At 39.9% G+C, this 16,211-nt stretch overlaps 2 protein-coding genes across 13 annotated transcripts in view; one reads left to right on the forward strand and one right to left on the reverse strand.

Moving 5' to 3' along the window:
• Positions 1-2,356, forward strand: part of JMJD1C (jumonji domain containing 1C) — a 272,238-nt gene extending 269,882 nt beyond the window's left edge. For 4 of the 5 annotated variants that reach the window (XM_049855056.1, XM_049855059.1, XM_049855058.1 and 1 more), the window contains 2 exons: positions 773-904; positions 1,203-2,355. In XM_049855056.1, coding sequence (XP_049711013.1) covers positions 773-904; positions 1,203-1,292 — 222 coding nt within the window. In that variant the 3' untranslated portion in view covers positions 1,293-2,355. Of the gene's footprint in view, positions 1-772; positions 905-1,202 lie in introns of all 5 variants that reach the window. The other variant, XM_049855057.1, reaches the window with a different exon arrangement.
• Positions 2,357-10,303: 7,947 nt separating this feature from the next.
• Positions 10,304-16,211, reverse strand: part of NRBF2 (nuclear receptor binding factor 2) — a 30,218-nt gene continuing 24,310 nt past the window's right edge. For all 8 annotated transcript variants that reach the window (XM_049855068.1, XM_049855061.1, XM_049855067.1 and 5 more), the window contains 2 exons: positions 13,107-13,147; positions 10,304-11,821 (listed from right to left, as the gene is read on the reverse strand). In XM_049855068.1, the coding sequence (XP_049711025.1) occupies positions 11,111-11,821; positions 13,107-13,147 (752 nt within the window). In that variant the 3' untranslated portion in view covers positions 10,304-11,110. The remainder of the gene's footprint in view (positions 11,822-13,106; positions 13,148-16,211) is intronic.

The following is a 16,211-nucleotide window of genomic DNA, read 5'->3' on the forward strand; positions in this document are numbered from 1 at the left end:
TCATTTCCTTTTCTTTAACCCACCCTTTGCTGTCAACGTTAGCAATGAAATGACTAAAATGCTGCAAACCAAAGGAACAACAACAAACATACTCAGATTGATGTCACTGGTAAAACAGATTCTTTCCAGTTAACACATTTTTTTTTTTAATCCATCTTGACAGAACTGATAATTTAGGATCTGATTATCGGCCTCTCCAAAATGATTCCTGGGAAAGTTCTATTCATCGTTTAAGTATTCCAGGAATACTGTTCAGCCATAAAAAGGAATGCCATTCTGATACACAATATTACATGTACGAACCTTAAAAACTATGCTAAGTGAAATAAGCCAGACACAAAAGGACAAATAATGTGTGATCCCATTTTCATGGAATATCTGGAATAGACAAATGCAGGGAAAGAAAGTAGATTAGATGTTCACCGGGACTGGAAGGAGAGGTGAATGGGGAGTTCCTGCTTAATGGGCACAGTTTCTGTTCAGGATGATGAAAAACGTTTGGAAAGGATAGTGGTGATGGTTGCACAACGCTGAGAATGTAATTAATGCCACTGAATTGTACACTTGGTTAAAATGTACTTTTAAAAAGTATTCCATTTATAAAGTCAGTATACATGAAGCTTCTCAGTATCCTAACTTTCTCATCCGATCTGAAATTCGTGGACGTTTTAGAGAAGATAAGTTATCCAGTAGAATTGTCCATATTAGACAAATTTGCTGTTCTTTGTTCCCCCTCCTAAAAATTATATTTCACTTTTTCTTTCGGGGATAGGTACAGAATTTTCACAGCTGTATTCAGGTAACTGAAGACTTCGTGTCTCCAGAACATCTCGTACAGTCATTTCACTTAACACAGGAACTGAGACTTTTGAAAGAAGAAATCAATTATGATGATAAATTACAGGTAAGAAATGAATTTCCTAACTAGATCGTGTCCTACAGGCTTTTTTCTTCAGAAATATGAAACGTTCAGTTTAGGGGTGGTCATTGCCTAGTTTGTCACACAAGGGTGACGGCCAAAGGTAACACCAATATGTATTTAATTGTGGCCTTTCAATTTTTTGTTTAATGACTTTTTTCCTTTAAATTTGGCCTTCTTTGGCCCCTATTAAATTGTATTTTGTCTGTTTTAATTGAACCCAATTTTCATTTGTTCATTTGTCTCCAACTGAAGTGACTATAAATACCAACATCTCTTTCAGGTGAAAAATATTTTGTATCATGCAGTCAAGGAAATGGTGAGAGCTTTGAAGATACATGAAGATGAAGTAGAGGATATGGAAGAAAACTAAGTGTGGTCCAGTTAGGTGTTTCTAGCCTGTCAAACTGGGATTACTTATCCTTGAACTATGATATGTATGCACACTGACTTAAACTTCATGAAACCATCAGTGCCAAGAAATTCTCTTTGTAGTAATTACTTGTTACTGACACCGCAGCAGTATAGCATATGTCACAGCTACTGTGATTCAATATTAGTTATTAAAACAAGCTAAATTTAAAAAGCAGCCCTTCACAGCTGTTTTTGTATTATACTGTATATTAAGTTTGTGAAAATGCAAGATTTAAAATGATGTATTTATTTTTGGAAAAAAGACAAAATTCTATGCTATATTGTTGATCAAGTGTAAATGTGACCTTGTACAGTTTGCTAAAATAACTGATATTTTTCACTACATTGAGACAGTTAACTGTGAGAATAGGACACAAACACCAGCTATTGCCTGCATTTGGGAAATTGCTGAATCGCACAGCAGTCATGTCATAGTCAGAAAATTACTGCCAAATAATTGTAAAATTTGTAAAATACAAAGTATAAAGTAGATAACTAAATACAGACACTTCAATATTTTGTTGAAGCTATTCACTGTACAATTAAACATTTTCAAAAGGTGTAATTTATTTAAAATTGTCTCATTTTGGTAAATTTATGTGAACTTTTAAAGCTAAATATTAAACTTAATATGCTCTGTAAATATATACATATATACATTTAATGATGTATTTTTTTAAAGCATTGGCTTGCTTTTATTTGTTAAAGTGCAAGTGTTACATATGGCTTTGTACATTAAAGTTGAAAGGGGTTTTACATTTTCCATTAAAAAGACTTTACGAAAAGTTGGCTTGTTCCAGTGTTCTCCCTCTTTGACATGCATAATACTGGGGGTTTCTTTTGCATCGCCATGACTACCACCATTTTCTTGTGACAATTATCTTTCCTTATCTTTTATTCTTGTTAGGGTTCTTGGTCTCTTCAGGCTTCATGGACAGTCACAAATAAGTGCCCCAACTTACTTGTAAAGTAATTCCAGCATTTGTTACTTACGGGCGCAGTGAAGAGGAATCATGTGTGAACTTAAAAGTATTTGACCAGACAGTTTGAAGTAAGTTTGTTTTTCCTACAGGCTAAGACAGAGGGGGAGGGGGAGGGGGAGAGGGAGAGGGAGAGGGGAGCAGGTGGCAGGAAAGAGTCTGTAGTCCGACAGACCTGGGTTTAACTGAGTTCTGCTGCTTACTGGGTTACCTTGGGCAGACTGCTTTAATCTGGTGTCTTGGTTTTAATAGCTGACTGCTGTTATTACTTAATTACTTGAAGCTCACATAGTCCTAAACCTATTTATCAGTTATTGGAAACAGACAGCCCTCCACTGACACCTGCGTGATTCTAAGGGGACGGCCTTTCCTTTTCTTCTGAAAGCAACTGTCACACAGCTTAAAAGAAAAAAAAAAAAAAAAAGTAGCCCCAAGTTGTGACATCTGGCAAGTTACTTGTGGGTATTTGTTCTGCTTTTGCTAATGTCCACTGTGTTGTAACTCAGTGTAGGCTGTTAATGGCACCCTCCACTCCAGGCAGGGTTCAGCAGGAACGTGAGCAGTTAACGTTTACATTAATTACCACACCTGGCCCAAGAGTTAGTGGGATGAACAATGACTAGTTGGCTAGAAAAAATATTGGGCTGAGGGATATTTCAAATGATTTTGTGAATCTTATTGTGGTGAGTTTTTGGCTTTTTAATGCCATTTTTCTAAATGTGACTGGACTCACTAAATTGTTACCTTTTTGCCTAATACTTTCATATGCTCCCCTAATTTCAGTTTGATGTGAAATTAATTTAAAACCAAGATATTCTGGGGTAGAAAAGCCCCTCCTGGTCCCCTAACGCCTACAGAGAACACAGAGTCTTTGGTGATTTTTAAAAGGTTTTTGTTTCTCTTGCTGTCTCTTGAGTCACCTTCTAACCATACTACAACCTCTTGGGAATAGCTGAAGTAATTCCCCAGAGTGGCTTATTTCAAAGCAAACCAACCTACCCATGGCCGTACTGCCACTGAATTTCACAATAGTGGCCTAGTTCCTGTTAAGTCTGATGTTTGGAAAGGACCTTAATACTTAAACATCGTTAAAGGCGTTTCTGGATATTTAGAAGGTTGGGATTTGCATTGCTGATCAGACCTCTAATGGAGCGATTACTCTGGCCATTGACCTTGTTTCTTCTATCCTTTTGATTGGCTCTGATGCTCATCTGAGTATGTAAGTTTCCTCCAGATAATGGTGTAGTAAATATTAAATGTGTAGAATATTTTGAAAAACTTCTGAATTATGCTGAATATTAAGTTTCCTCTCATTTTAGTCTATGATTGCATCATTTATATCTGAGTATCAATTCCTTTTCCTGATTACATACAAATCATTGTTGGATTTCCTGTACTTCCCTTTGGTAGATGGGGTATGGGTTTAATGATATCTGAATAATGAGCATCAGAAGAATTGTAGTTAGGTGCCAACTCATACCTAAGTACAACAACGAAATACTGCCTGGTCCTGCACCATCCCCAGTCATTGCTATGTTTGAGCCCATCGTTGCAGCCACTGTGTCAATCCATCTCAGAGGGTCTTCCTCTTTTACCAACTGACCATCTTACCTTGCTGACCATCTGCTTTACTAAGCATGATGCCCTTCTCCGGGGAATGGTCACTCCTGATAACATGTCCAAAGTATGTGAGATGAAGTCTAGCCATCCTTGCTTCTAAGGAGCATTCTGGCTGTACTTCCAAGACAGATTTGCTCATTCTTCTGATAGTCCATAATACATTCAATATTCTTCTCCAACTCCATAATTCAAAGACATGAGTTCTTCTTTGGTCTTCCTTATTCATTGTCCAGCTTTGGCATGCATTTGAGGCAACGTAAAAGGCCATGGGTTGGGTCAGGTGCACGTTAGTCCTCAAAGTGACAGCTTTGCTGATGGACACTTTAAAGAGGTCTCTTGCAGATTTGCCCAATGCAATAATACATCATTTGATTTCTTGACTGCCGCTTCCATGGGTGTTGACTGTGGATCCAAATAAGATGAAATCTTTGACAACTTCAGTCTTTTCTCCGTTTATCATGATGTTGCTTATTGGTCCAGTTGTGAGGATTTTTGTTTTATGCTGAGGTGTAATCCATACTGAAGGCTGTAGTCTTTGATCTTTATCAGTAAGTGCTTCAAGTCCTCTTTGTTTTCAGCAAGCAAGGTTGTGTCATATTTTAATGCCGCATTTTTCTTCATATAGTCCAGCTTCTTAGATTATTTGCTCAGCATACAGGTTGAGTAAGTATGGTGAAAGGATAGAACCCTGACGCACACCTTTTCTGATTTAAAACCACTCAGTATCCCCTTGTTCTGTTTAAATAACTATGTATAGTGTTGTGGAATTCCCATTCTTTGCAACATTATCCATAATTTGTTATGACCCACACAGTCAAATGCCCTTGCATAGTCAATACAGGTAAGCACCTTTCAGGTATTTTCTGCTTCCAGCCAAGATCCACCTGACATCAGCAATGGTATCCCTCATTCCATGTCTTCTTCTGAATCTGGCTTGAATTTCTTGTCAGTTCCCTGTTGATGTACTGCTGTACCTGTATTTTAATTATCTTCAGCAAAATTTTAGTTGTGTGATATTAATGATATTGTTTGACAACTTCCACATTCTTTGGATCACCTTTCTTTGGAATGGTCACAAATACGGATCTCTTCCAGTCAGTTAGCCAGGTAGCCGTCTTCCAAATTTTTTGGCATTGATAAATGAGCACTTCCAGTACTGCATCGGTTTGTCGAAGCATCTCCATTGGTATTCTGTCAAATTCCTGGAGACTTTGTTTTTCACCAGTGCCTTCAGTGCAGCTTGGATTTCTTCCTTCAGTATCATCAGTTCTTGATCATATGCTACCTCCTGAAATGACCGAACGTTGACCAATTATTTCTGGTACAGCGACTCTATCCTTTCCATCTTCTTTTGATGCTTCCTGCATCATTCAGTATTTTGCCCCTGGAATTCTTCAGTTTGAAGGATCAGAAGAGTAATGCTCTTTATCTTACCTCTGTGTGTGTGTGTGTACATTCTGCATACATACAGATAACACAGATACAGATTCAGCCTGATGCCCACCTATCCACATCGGGATTGTTAGCCATGGGAGAGGAAAAAGAAAATGTGATTTAGAAATTTTACATCTATTCAGTACACTGAACTGGGGTGTGACAAGTTGGCCAAGATACAAAGCAGTATTCTACCAAGGCTGTCAACAGGATTCAGGCTCAGGCCTTTCATGACATCCTTAATTACACTGCAACTACATTAACCTAGATATTCCCTCCTTGAAACCATATGGAAGGTGTGAGAACTGAGTAGTTTACAAAGTATTTTGGCTCTCACAGCCACCAACCTGGCTCTTCTAATGAATTCTAAGTTGATATTCAAACAAAAATGAGATGTTGGCAAGCTCTGGGTCACTGGGTGCATACAAAGTTAGTTTGCTTTCTTGGAGAGGTTTTCACAGCTGACATAAGCTGCTCTCATTTGGCTCTCTGTCCATGAGTCAACCAGCTGTAGGTAATACTACAGAATTGCCGTTCTTCATTGTGGCTTGCCTGTGAAGAAGAGCTCAGCCTTGGGACTAATGGTGGATATACTGCAGGACATGTGTTATATGTAGGGGCCATAACTGGGCTCCACTTTGAGAGGAGGTGCATTCTAAAGAAAAATGAGTCCCGTGTTGCGCCCTTCAACTTTCATCTTTGACCCCAGATTTGACAGATGGTTCAAGATTTGGATAGCTGGGTCAGTGAACAAATACAAATGAGGACGAAAGTGCAAAATTAGGACTAACTCCTAACTCCTTTCCCAAAGAGAGCCAGCTTAGCTCTCGTGACAGCATACAGGCCCCATTAGTATCGCAGAATACAGAACACAGACTCGTCGAGGTGGGGCATACGGGGTTACCAAGTGGAAGTTCATGATAAAGAAAATGCAGGGATTATTGTTGCTAGCCACGTGTGCCTTGCAAAAAATGAGAGTTGCAATACGAGGATAGCCTTGCAGCATAGAACTATCTTTCACAATCGCTTCAAAATCATTTATTGAACCCTTGCTTAGCAGTGGTAATAAAAGTTAGGTGGTAAGAAAAATACTTCTTTAGGAACCCAGAATTGTGCCATCTGTGCTTAATGCTACATAACATATACCCTCCCCCCCCCCCCCAAAAAAAAAACAGTGCCATCAAAAGACTTATTTTGCCTGAGGGCTAGGGAAAAAGCTTCAGAGAGGAAGCAAATATTACACAACTCTATGAAGAACAGAAAAAAAAACCAAATGTTGTGGACATTTTTTAGGTGATCTTCCAGCCTTTTCCATTAACACATGAGCTGTTTGACACTTCCAACACACCTTCAAAAGTGGTTTACAAAGTCATTCACGCTGCCACTCTTCTTCTAGAGGAGCAGAGGGGCAGGAAGCTGCTTCTTGGAACTGCTTTTACAAGAGGTGAACGTCAGGTAAACCAATGCCTATCAAGGGTGTAGTCCAATAGGCAGCAACTTCCAGGATATGTTACAGGTCAAGCAGCGTAGTCTCATCTCCCCCATGTATTTATTTTGTTTGTCCGTTAAGTCTCTGAAAATGGGTAATCCACGTGAGGCATGTATGGGAACTCTTCATCAAAATTGTCAAATAACTAGAATTTACTTGCTTGTTTTGTGGAAACAGATGTCAAACGAAACAATATTGTGTTAGATATAAATGAAGACTTAGTGACACACTGAGCGATAAACAGCAGTTTTACACGTTAATAAATACATAAGTACAGTAGTTAAGAAACATACAATACCAGTAACCTGAAAAACACCCAAAGTTTGCTTGTGGAAGTGAGTGGGCATCAGAAGGGTTAGAGCTCATGCTTTACCGTGAAGTGGTGGAAGGAGCGTTATCGGAAAACCAACGCAAAGTCTTAACACCGGATGTGGATGGGTTTGGTTCATGATGTACACTCTACATTAAGTTTTTCTCTCAGACGAAATTGCCCCTACACAAAAGCAAAATCCGTGTTTCATAATAGGCAATTTGAACTCACCAGAAAGATGTGGCAGTCTGCTGCTTTAAGGATTTTGGCCTTGGAAACCCTATGCGGGCAGTTCTACTCTGTCCTATAGGGTTGCTTTGAGTCAGAATCATCTCGACAGCAGTGGGCTTGGTTTTGTTAATAGACGATTCATGTTGGAATGTCTGAATTTTCAAAAGAACCACTATAAAAATAGCTGAGCTAATTACCCAACAAAGAACCAGGATAGCTTCTCACTGTCCACCAGATGGCATTGTTGGCCAGAAGTGGCCCTTAAAGGGATGATTCCATCTGGGTCACAGCAATCTAAACACTTTCTTCCTTTTTAAACAGCTACTCTGCCTGCTCCAACAGGTCTAGTGATAAGGCTATCCTGGGATTATGACAAAATATAATGATTTTAGAAAAATAAAAACCCAGTGCCGTCGTAGCTATTATTATGGTTCACATCTTGACTCTTCAAGTAGGTTATAAATGCCCCATCACAGACTATGCCTCACACTATTTTTCACCTACATCTATAGAACTTTAGCCACACACAGCTCCCCACAAATGAAAAGGATACTACAGGAAATGGACATGTTGAGTGTAAAAAGAAACTCAGCAAAGGGTCTCCAACTCTTTGGGAGGCTGAGAGTGAACTGATGTGGTAAAACGTACACCTAAAGTTTGAATGACCGGGCCCCTTGGCCACAGTGGGAAAACTAGACAACACCACCCCGGCGTGGTCCAGTAAAAAGAGCACAGGACTTTTAGTCAGACCACATTTCTTTGCTCTTGGCTCTGTTCCCAGTCTGACTTCACCAAAGTCATAACCTTCTGGACCTCAATTTCTTTATATATAAAACTACCTGTTCTTTTTTATCCAAAAATATATTTAAACAAGAGTAGCCAGAAAGTGGAGCCAAGAGTTCGGCTGCTAACCGAAACAGGTCGGCAGTCTGAATCCGCAAGCCACTCCTTGGAAATCCCATGGGCGCAGTTCTACTATGTCCTATAGGGAGGGTCCCTATGAGTCAGAATCGACTGGACAGTGAGTTTTTTAGATCAGAAAGTTTCCAAATTTTGGAATTAAAAGCAAAATAACATATTTAACATTTTGAACTGACCTACCTAGAGACAAAACAAGTATTATTTCAATAACTTTGGTAAAACATTGGGGACAATGGCTGTGAAGGAACTGATTATATTTGAAAACATCTACTATGGTTTCCATGTAGTATGGAGCGTCTGGTTACCGTGGCAGGATATCTAAGATTGTTACTATATACCCACTTCCTGAAAAGAATGTCTTCTTACTCTCTAAAAAGCTGAAAATGAGAACCCAGGACTATACTTTCTGGGCTTTTTAACACTCAGCTTATTATCTGGAAAGGAGCCCTAACGGTGCAATGGTTAGCAGCAGCCAAAAGGTTGGTGGTTTGAACCCACCCAGCAGCTCTGCGGGAGAAAGACCTAGTGACGTGACCTGCTTCTGTAAAGATTATAGCCAAGAAAACCCCATGGGGCAGTTCTACTCTGTCACATGGGATCACTATGACTCAACGGCACCTAACAACAGTTACTTGGATTCAAAAGCAACAGGCTACCACTGGGTAAGGAAGAAGAGCCTGTTCAGCTTTGTGCACATGCACAGCGCATAGTTATTTGGGAGAAGCGAGCTTATTCATAAGTGCCTTCCAGTGCCTCATGCTGGACAAAGACACATGAACACCTGAAAATTCCAGCCAGGAGATGGGCCATGTGCTCAGAGGCTACAATTGAATAAAACAAGTGGGTGGTTGTTTTTTTTCCAATATCTAGTCTCTGAAAAATCTTCGGGTAGAATGCTGCAAAGGTACTGTATATTCCTGGCCAAAAGGCACATGCATTGTAATGATGTAAGACTTACAGATTAAACAAGAGTACTAGATAGTAGGAATAAGAGCTTCAGAGAAAATGGAAAAGTAAGGTTAGTCTGTTAACTTGCATTTGTTAACAAAAATGCTTGGAAAAGGTCCTCTAAGATATGCATCAAATTGCTAATCATAATGGGAGGGAAGGTCAAGGGAAGAGCGGAGGAAGTAGTGGTAGAAGAGGTGGATGGAATTAGAAAATGTTCATGTCAAACATAACAAATTTCATTCGTTAAAAGAGAAATGGGTTAGGCTAAGAAAATAGTTTATTTTTGGCACAAACTCAAATCTCAAGTTTTGTTAAGAAAAGTTAGGCAAGCAAATGTCCTCAGAGTCTGGGATAATACAACACTGAGATGGACAAATAACACTTGACTTTTAACAGAACTGAACTCTTAAGACCTAGTTTAATTTTGGTATTCACCTGTAGCAAGACGAGGCAGGAAAAAAACGACCTCTGGATGGTTTACCTCATCTGATCCTACTTAGTTTCATCACTAAGCGAGTGAGCCCAAACTCCCTCAAGCCACCGTCCCTGAATCCCTCCCAGGAGGCAATATGGTTTCCGTTCACATTTCTGTCACTCCTGTAATTCCACACAAAAAACTAAGGTCATACTTTAGACAAGCCCAATGGCTTGTGCCCCGGTGTTTTGCTTGTATCTCCCTCCTCCCCTTCCAACTCACTCCCAGGACGTTCTCTGACTGCAGGAAAACGCCAAGGCGGGGCTTCCCCAGCCACGGTGCCCTGCCAGGATGGCTGGTGCCCCAGGAGCGGGGACCTCCAGCCAAAAGTAGCCCTGAGCGTTTTCCATATGTGCTGAGTCAAGAAAAAGTTTGGGAATGCATTTAAACCTCAGGAATTTGTGTTCTCTCTCCCTAGCTGCAGGGAAACACTGAAGCAAACAGTTAACGCACCAAGTTAGTTATTTGACTGCATCTGCTCAAATTCATATTCAAAGTTTAGAACACAGAAGCCATACAAAACTTGCTTTGTAACTACCAACCACATCCAACGAAGGTATAAAACACAATTACTTTATTGATTTCTTACAACCAAATACTGCCAACTAGCATGACTTCCACTCATGCATCATTAAAAACAAAAGGATATTTCCTCGGTATTGTCAAATGACGCCTATAGAATAAACAAAAAAAGTTAGAACTTAAAATGCACCCTGATTAATTATGTAAACTGGTCATTTTTTAAAAAAGCATAACTAATAATTTGGTTCCTTTCTTCATAAAATGGAAATTTAAATATTTCTCCTGATAGTCTTGAGGTTATCATTATGTTAGGAGTAGTGCAAAGTGTGGCACATGGTTTCATCTAGAAAGGTGCGTACTGTATCTTACACACCTCATTTAAACAAAATGTGCATAACAAAATGCATACAGTCAATGCATGATAGAAAGCACGTTTCAAATACAAGGCAGCCCCTCAGGCTATCATATTATTTAGGTTTGCATTATCATTTATGGCATTATAGATTAATTACACATAACATACGTTTTATACATTTTAACCCTGAAGATAAGAAAAATAAAATTGTTGCTTGAAAAACTTAATTCCAGGTAGCCATTTGGTTTGCATCAGGAGAAGAGTGACCCTCCAAGAGTTTAGTGTCTGCCGAGTCCGGAATCATTACCGAGTCAGTCAATCCGACAGGTAACATATTTCACAGTGACTGTTTTCCAAGTTCTGGCAGCGCCTCTTCTGTAGTACGCCAGAGAGCGACGCATCTCCAGGACCACCCTGGCGTGTGGGTTTCCCTTTTGCTTTTTCTGGATTAACTGTATTAGTTCCTCTTCTCTTCTACAGTCATCCATTTTAGTTATTCATAAGTCCTTTCAGAATATCCTCAGAAAGCTCCATAAGGGGAAGTTCTGGAGATGGAAAATCCAAGGGAGGGAGATTGGGAATTGGAATGTCCTTGGCTTTCCCAGTATTCGTGGCAAACTCCTGCCAGGTTGAAGAGACCGCGGGGGTTTCTGAATGTGGTGGCAAGCTCCATAACTCCGAGGTCTCCACAAAATCCGCATCTACGTCCAGCTCCTTTTCCACTGGGCCTTTTAGAAGTCTGGCCTTCTCAGCTTTTAGCTGTTTATTTTCTTTCCTTAATCTTTCATTCTCAGCCACAAGGAATTCCACATGCCTCTTCAAGGCAGCAATTTTGGTTGCCTGCTCCTCTATAATTGTTTTGTCATCTTTTGGGGCTTTGCTTCCAATGCATGGCTCTGTTGGCTCACTCTTCTGCTGAAGTAAGAAGAGTAGTGTGTCTGGATCCCTGTCGAAGACCCGCTGATTTTCAGGCAGGTGTTTCTCTGTGGAAGGGCTGCCCTTCTGAAGAACAAGGGGACTCTGGCCCTCTGCATCCTCCGCAGAGGGTCTGTGAGATGCCTGAAGATAGTTAGCGATGTCCCTGTCTGTGCTCTGCTGGGCTTTCAACCGTTCCTCGCGCTTCGCCCTCTTCCACCTCTCCTGGATAAGAAGGAGCTGTTTCATGTGGCTATCCCTTTGCAATTCCAGTGACAAATGAGCCTATTACACAGAAGGAAAGATACAATTTGTAAAATTTAAAATTTTAAATCTCTCTAATAATGTCCTATGTACTATTCCAAAAGCCTCCTTTCTGAATAACCAGTACCACTTAAAGTTTATATACCATGCTTACAATTCCGTAGAACCTCAAAAAATTTTCAAATTAACTATGTCTTTTTCTGGATAAGCTAACGTTTTACTCACAAACAAGATATCATTCATTCAGGAATTCCAAAGTTGTATTCCAAGTCAGGGAACCCTGGTGGCATAGTAGTTAAGAGCTACAGCTGCTAACCAAAAAGTCGGCAGTTTGAATCCACCAGGCATTCCTTGGATACTCTGTAGGGCAGTTCTACTCTGTCCTATAGGGTTGCTGTGAGTTGGAATTGACTCGATGACAACTTTTTTTTTTTTATTATTCCAAGTCAACACACCAAATTGGACCTTTTTAGAATGTGATTACCCTCTTGCAATGCCATTTGTACTTAACTTAAAATGAGAAATCCTAATTCTACACCCAGCTAAAAAGAAAGTCTTCCTATCAACAGCGTGTTTAGAAGGCTTAGTGCATGTCTGTATTACACAGCTAACACAAGCAGGTTCTATACAATCAAAATGGAAGGGACAGATCATAACTTTTAAGTTCCCTCGGTTCAGTTTGGGGAACTGATGGCTTTTCCCTGCCACTGGGGGAGTTAATAAAATCACTTTACATCTCTCACAGAAATTATCTCCTTAATTCAGTTGAACAAACATTTACTACACGCTATGTACCATTATCTTTGAATAAAGGTATTTTAGAAGCCCAGGGAGGCTTTCCCCAAACGAAGAAAACAATTTTAAGCTACTGGTGAAACGAATGTTAAAATACTAGAATTGCTTGGGAATTCAGGAAAAGACAAGTGGGAAACTATTCAGATTTAAATTATCTTATTAAAGCAAAAGGTAGTCTACCTGATTTCCCCTTGGCCCAGCCTGCTTGCTTAACTCTGAGCTAATAATGGTTGAAAACTGAGCTAATGATCATGGAAGGCCGTAGAATGGGCGTCTAACCTCGGAAAGGACATGTGACAATCTGAGATCTGAGTAACCACTAGCAAAAAGGACAAAAGCTTCTGCAGATCATAGCTGGCATCAACAACAGTTCACTTAGTTTTAAATTCCTTTCTTCTGCCCATTTTATATACATTTTGAGAGGGGCACAATGGTTTATTTTACACCCAACTCAAATCTTCACAAGAAAACCCGTCAAACCCTTGTTGCGAATATTTAGAAAGTGTCTCACCTGCTCAGACTGTGTCAGCTTCATGGCTTCGGAGAGATATGCTGGTTAAAGAAAGAGGCACGTCAGCGTATGAGCGTTGTTGTTTTGTGATTAACAGGTCAGAGGAAGAAAGGGTATGGACGGTCTTCTCATGACAAAGACAACTGGGCTATAAGCAATTCTGCCACATAATAAACACACTTCTAAAATGAAACAAGTGGTGGTGTGGTGGTTAAGTGCTACGACTGCTAACCAAAAGGTCGGCAGTTCAAATCCACCAGGCACGCCTTGGAAACCCCATGAGGCAGTTCTAATTCTGTTTTATAAGGTTGCTATGAGTCAGAATTGACTCGACGGCAATGGATTTGGTTTTTGGTTTTCGCTAAGGCAATTCTTCCCTTCTCCAAAAAGGGTCATCAAACAGAGATATTCCCTACCCCATTTTGAAGGTTAGGTTCTTTAAAATACCTGTAGATTCTACAAGTAAAGAACCACAGATGGATAAGTAAGAATAACAGGATTAAGGAGGATTAAAATTAAACAAGAACCCATCAAAAGCCTAATACTCATTATGCTCACAAAAACAGCAAAATACTATTGGTGACTTTTTACCCACCTGAATACCTGGGCTGCATCAACTCTGGCCTCCTAGAGAACTAATTTTACTAAATTGTGTTTCTGATTTATGCCATCAGCCTACTGTTGTTGTTAGCTGCTGTCAAGTCGATTCCAACTCATGGTGACCCATGTGTATGAGAGAACTGTGCTCCAGAGGGTTTTCAATGTCTGCTTTTTCAGAAGACTGCCTGACCTGAGGCACCTCTGTATGGACTCAAACCTCCAACCTTCTGGTTAGCATGTTAACCATTTGTACCACCCAGGGGCTCAATCAGCCTGTTAGGTCAGTTAAAAATTAGGTTAGTTCAAAGATCAAAGAACTTGTTGACATATTTACAATAAGGAAGTTGTTGAGGACAGTATACTGTCATTTATGAGCCCTTTAATAAAACTTCTCTCTGATCTTAAGATCAGTTCCTGAGTGGCTTAATTTGTTTGAATCGAAATAGCCACTGAGAAAATCCATTAATTTTCCTCTTCGGGCTGGCTGTCAGAAAGCTTAAAGGCCAAGTTCTCAATCCCCTTGTAGCATCCCCGTAACATAAAGATATGTAAAAACACTTGGTATACTTTGTGAACTATACTCCCAGTCCTTCCCCGTTTTACCTATGCATTTTCCTCATCTACTTACTTTTAATTACATTTTATATTTTGTTATATGTTCCTCAGTAAGGCATTTCATATCCTTTATGGAACAAGGGGGGAGGGGTATAAATAACAAGTAATTAATAATGAATCATACAGTTACTTTCCATTTTTTTATATCTTGCTTGCAAAAAAACTTTGCAAGCACTATAAAGCATTGCTTTCGATCTAGTCTTAATCCAAATATGCTCATGATTTTCTGAGTTCATGACTTACAACTATTATCTGCCAGGTTCTGCCACAGTCCCCGAGACACAGATTAACCCGGATGCTCCCCTCTCCCGGCCAACAGAGGTGGTTATGTAGCCTTTGCTCCAGCCACACTGACCACACTTTGTATCTCCTCAATTTTTTTCTGGTCTTTTAATCCTACAGTATGTTTGTATAGCTCCAAACTATTTTTTTTTTTTTTTTGCCCTTTTGCTCATGTTAAACTGGGTAGCTCTGTTGCTCTGACATCTTTCTTGCTTTGACATTGTGTGGATGGTTGACGTTGTGTCCATGACTTTTCCTAGACACCCCATCATCTGACCTGCACGTATTTGTCTCTCAGTCTGTACTGTAGTTTGGTTTAAATGCATTTTCATGACAAATGCAAGTTTCCCACAACCAAGCTTGCAATGCGCTTGTTTTGAAGAACCTTGAAACCACATTAACAAGACAGAAGGGATACCCAGGGAGAGAGTTCCCAAAGCACAGAAATTTAACAAGAGTCAGGCTGTCATTTAAAGTATTTCCCATATTTGAATTTCAAAACTGTGGCTTTTAAAAACAGTCATTTTATGATACTGGTGAGGAGTGAGCTTCTTGGATCAAGTAGACACAGGAGACTATGTGGGCAGGTTCTGTCTGAAGGGGTGATGAGAGGGCAGAGGGGGTCAGAAGCTGGCTGAATGGACCTGAATAATAGAGAGTGGAGAGAAGAAGTGTACTGTTTCATTGCAGGGAGAGCAACTAGGAGTACATAGCAGGGTATGGATAAGTTTTTGTATGAGAGACTGACTTGATTTGTAAACTTTCACTTAAAGCACAATAAAACTTTTTTTTTTTAAAGTCATTTTAAAGGAAAAAAAAAAGAATGTGAAAAATATGACTACATGCTCACAGATTTGCTCCACAGATTCACAAAAGGAAGAAATACCTGCCAAGTCAGAAATCTAGGAAAGGAGTACCTATCTCAAAAAAAGTTAACAATTCTGGTGAAACTGCTTCTCCCATTATGATGCAAGGCTAATATTTAAAGTAGACGTGAACTAAATGGTGGGAGGGAAACTAAGAAAACTAGAAAAAGCTATTCTCAAAATAATCACTTCTTTTATTATTATTTTATAAGGAATCTGTTAAATTCTTACCAAAGCACAAACTATGCAGCCTGACTGCACACACAGCAAATAACTCCCCTGACTGGTAAAGCCTGAGCGTTCTAGAATCATTTTCTTGGCACCACTGTCTCTTTATCATTTCAGTTTCCTGGGAAGGTCCATGTCAAGATTTGTTTTAAAAAAATGGAGAACAAATGATCAAATTTACAAAAAATACCAGACTTTCTGGTCTGACAGAGACTGGAGGAACCCCCAAGACTACTGTCCCTGGACACCCTGCTAACTCAGACTTGAAGCCATTCCCAAGGCTCACTTTTCAGGCAAAGATTAGGCAAGCCTATGGTACAAGCAGTAGCAGTGAGCCAAGTGCTTCTTGGATCAACTAAATGTTCAAGGTGAAATGGGCAACACCTGCCCGGGAACAAAGATGAGAAGGTCGGAGGGGACAGGAAGGCCGGACAGATGGACGTGGTGGATCCCGGGTGGAAAAGGAAAGGGGGAGAATGCTGACACAATGCGGATTGCAGCCAATGCCATGAAA

The sequence above is a fragment of the Elephas maximus genome, chromosome 16 (genome assembly GCF_024166365.1).
Source record: "Elephas maximus indicus isolate mEleMax1 chromosome 16, mEleMax1 primary haplotype, whole genome shotgun sequence".
Classification (NCBI taxonomy): Eukaryota; Metazoa; Chordata; class Mammalia; order Proboscidea; family Elephantidae; genus Elephas; species Elephas maximus.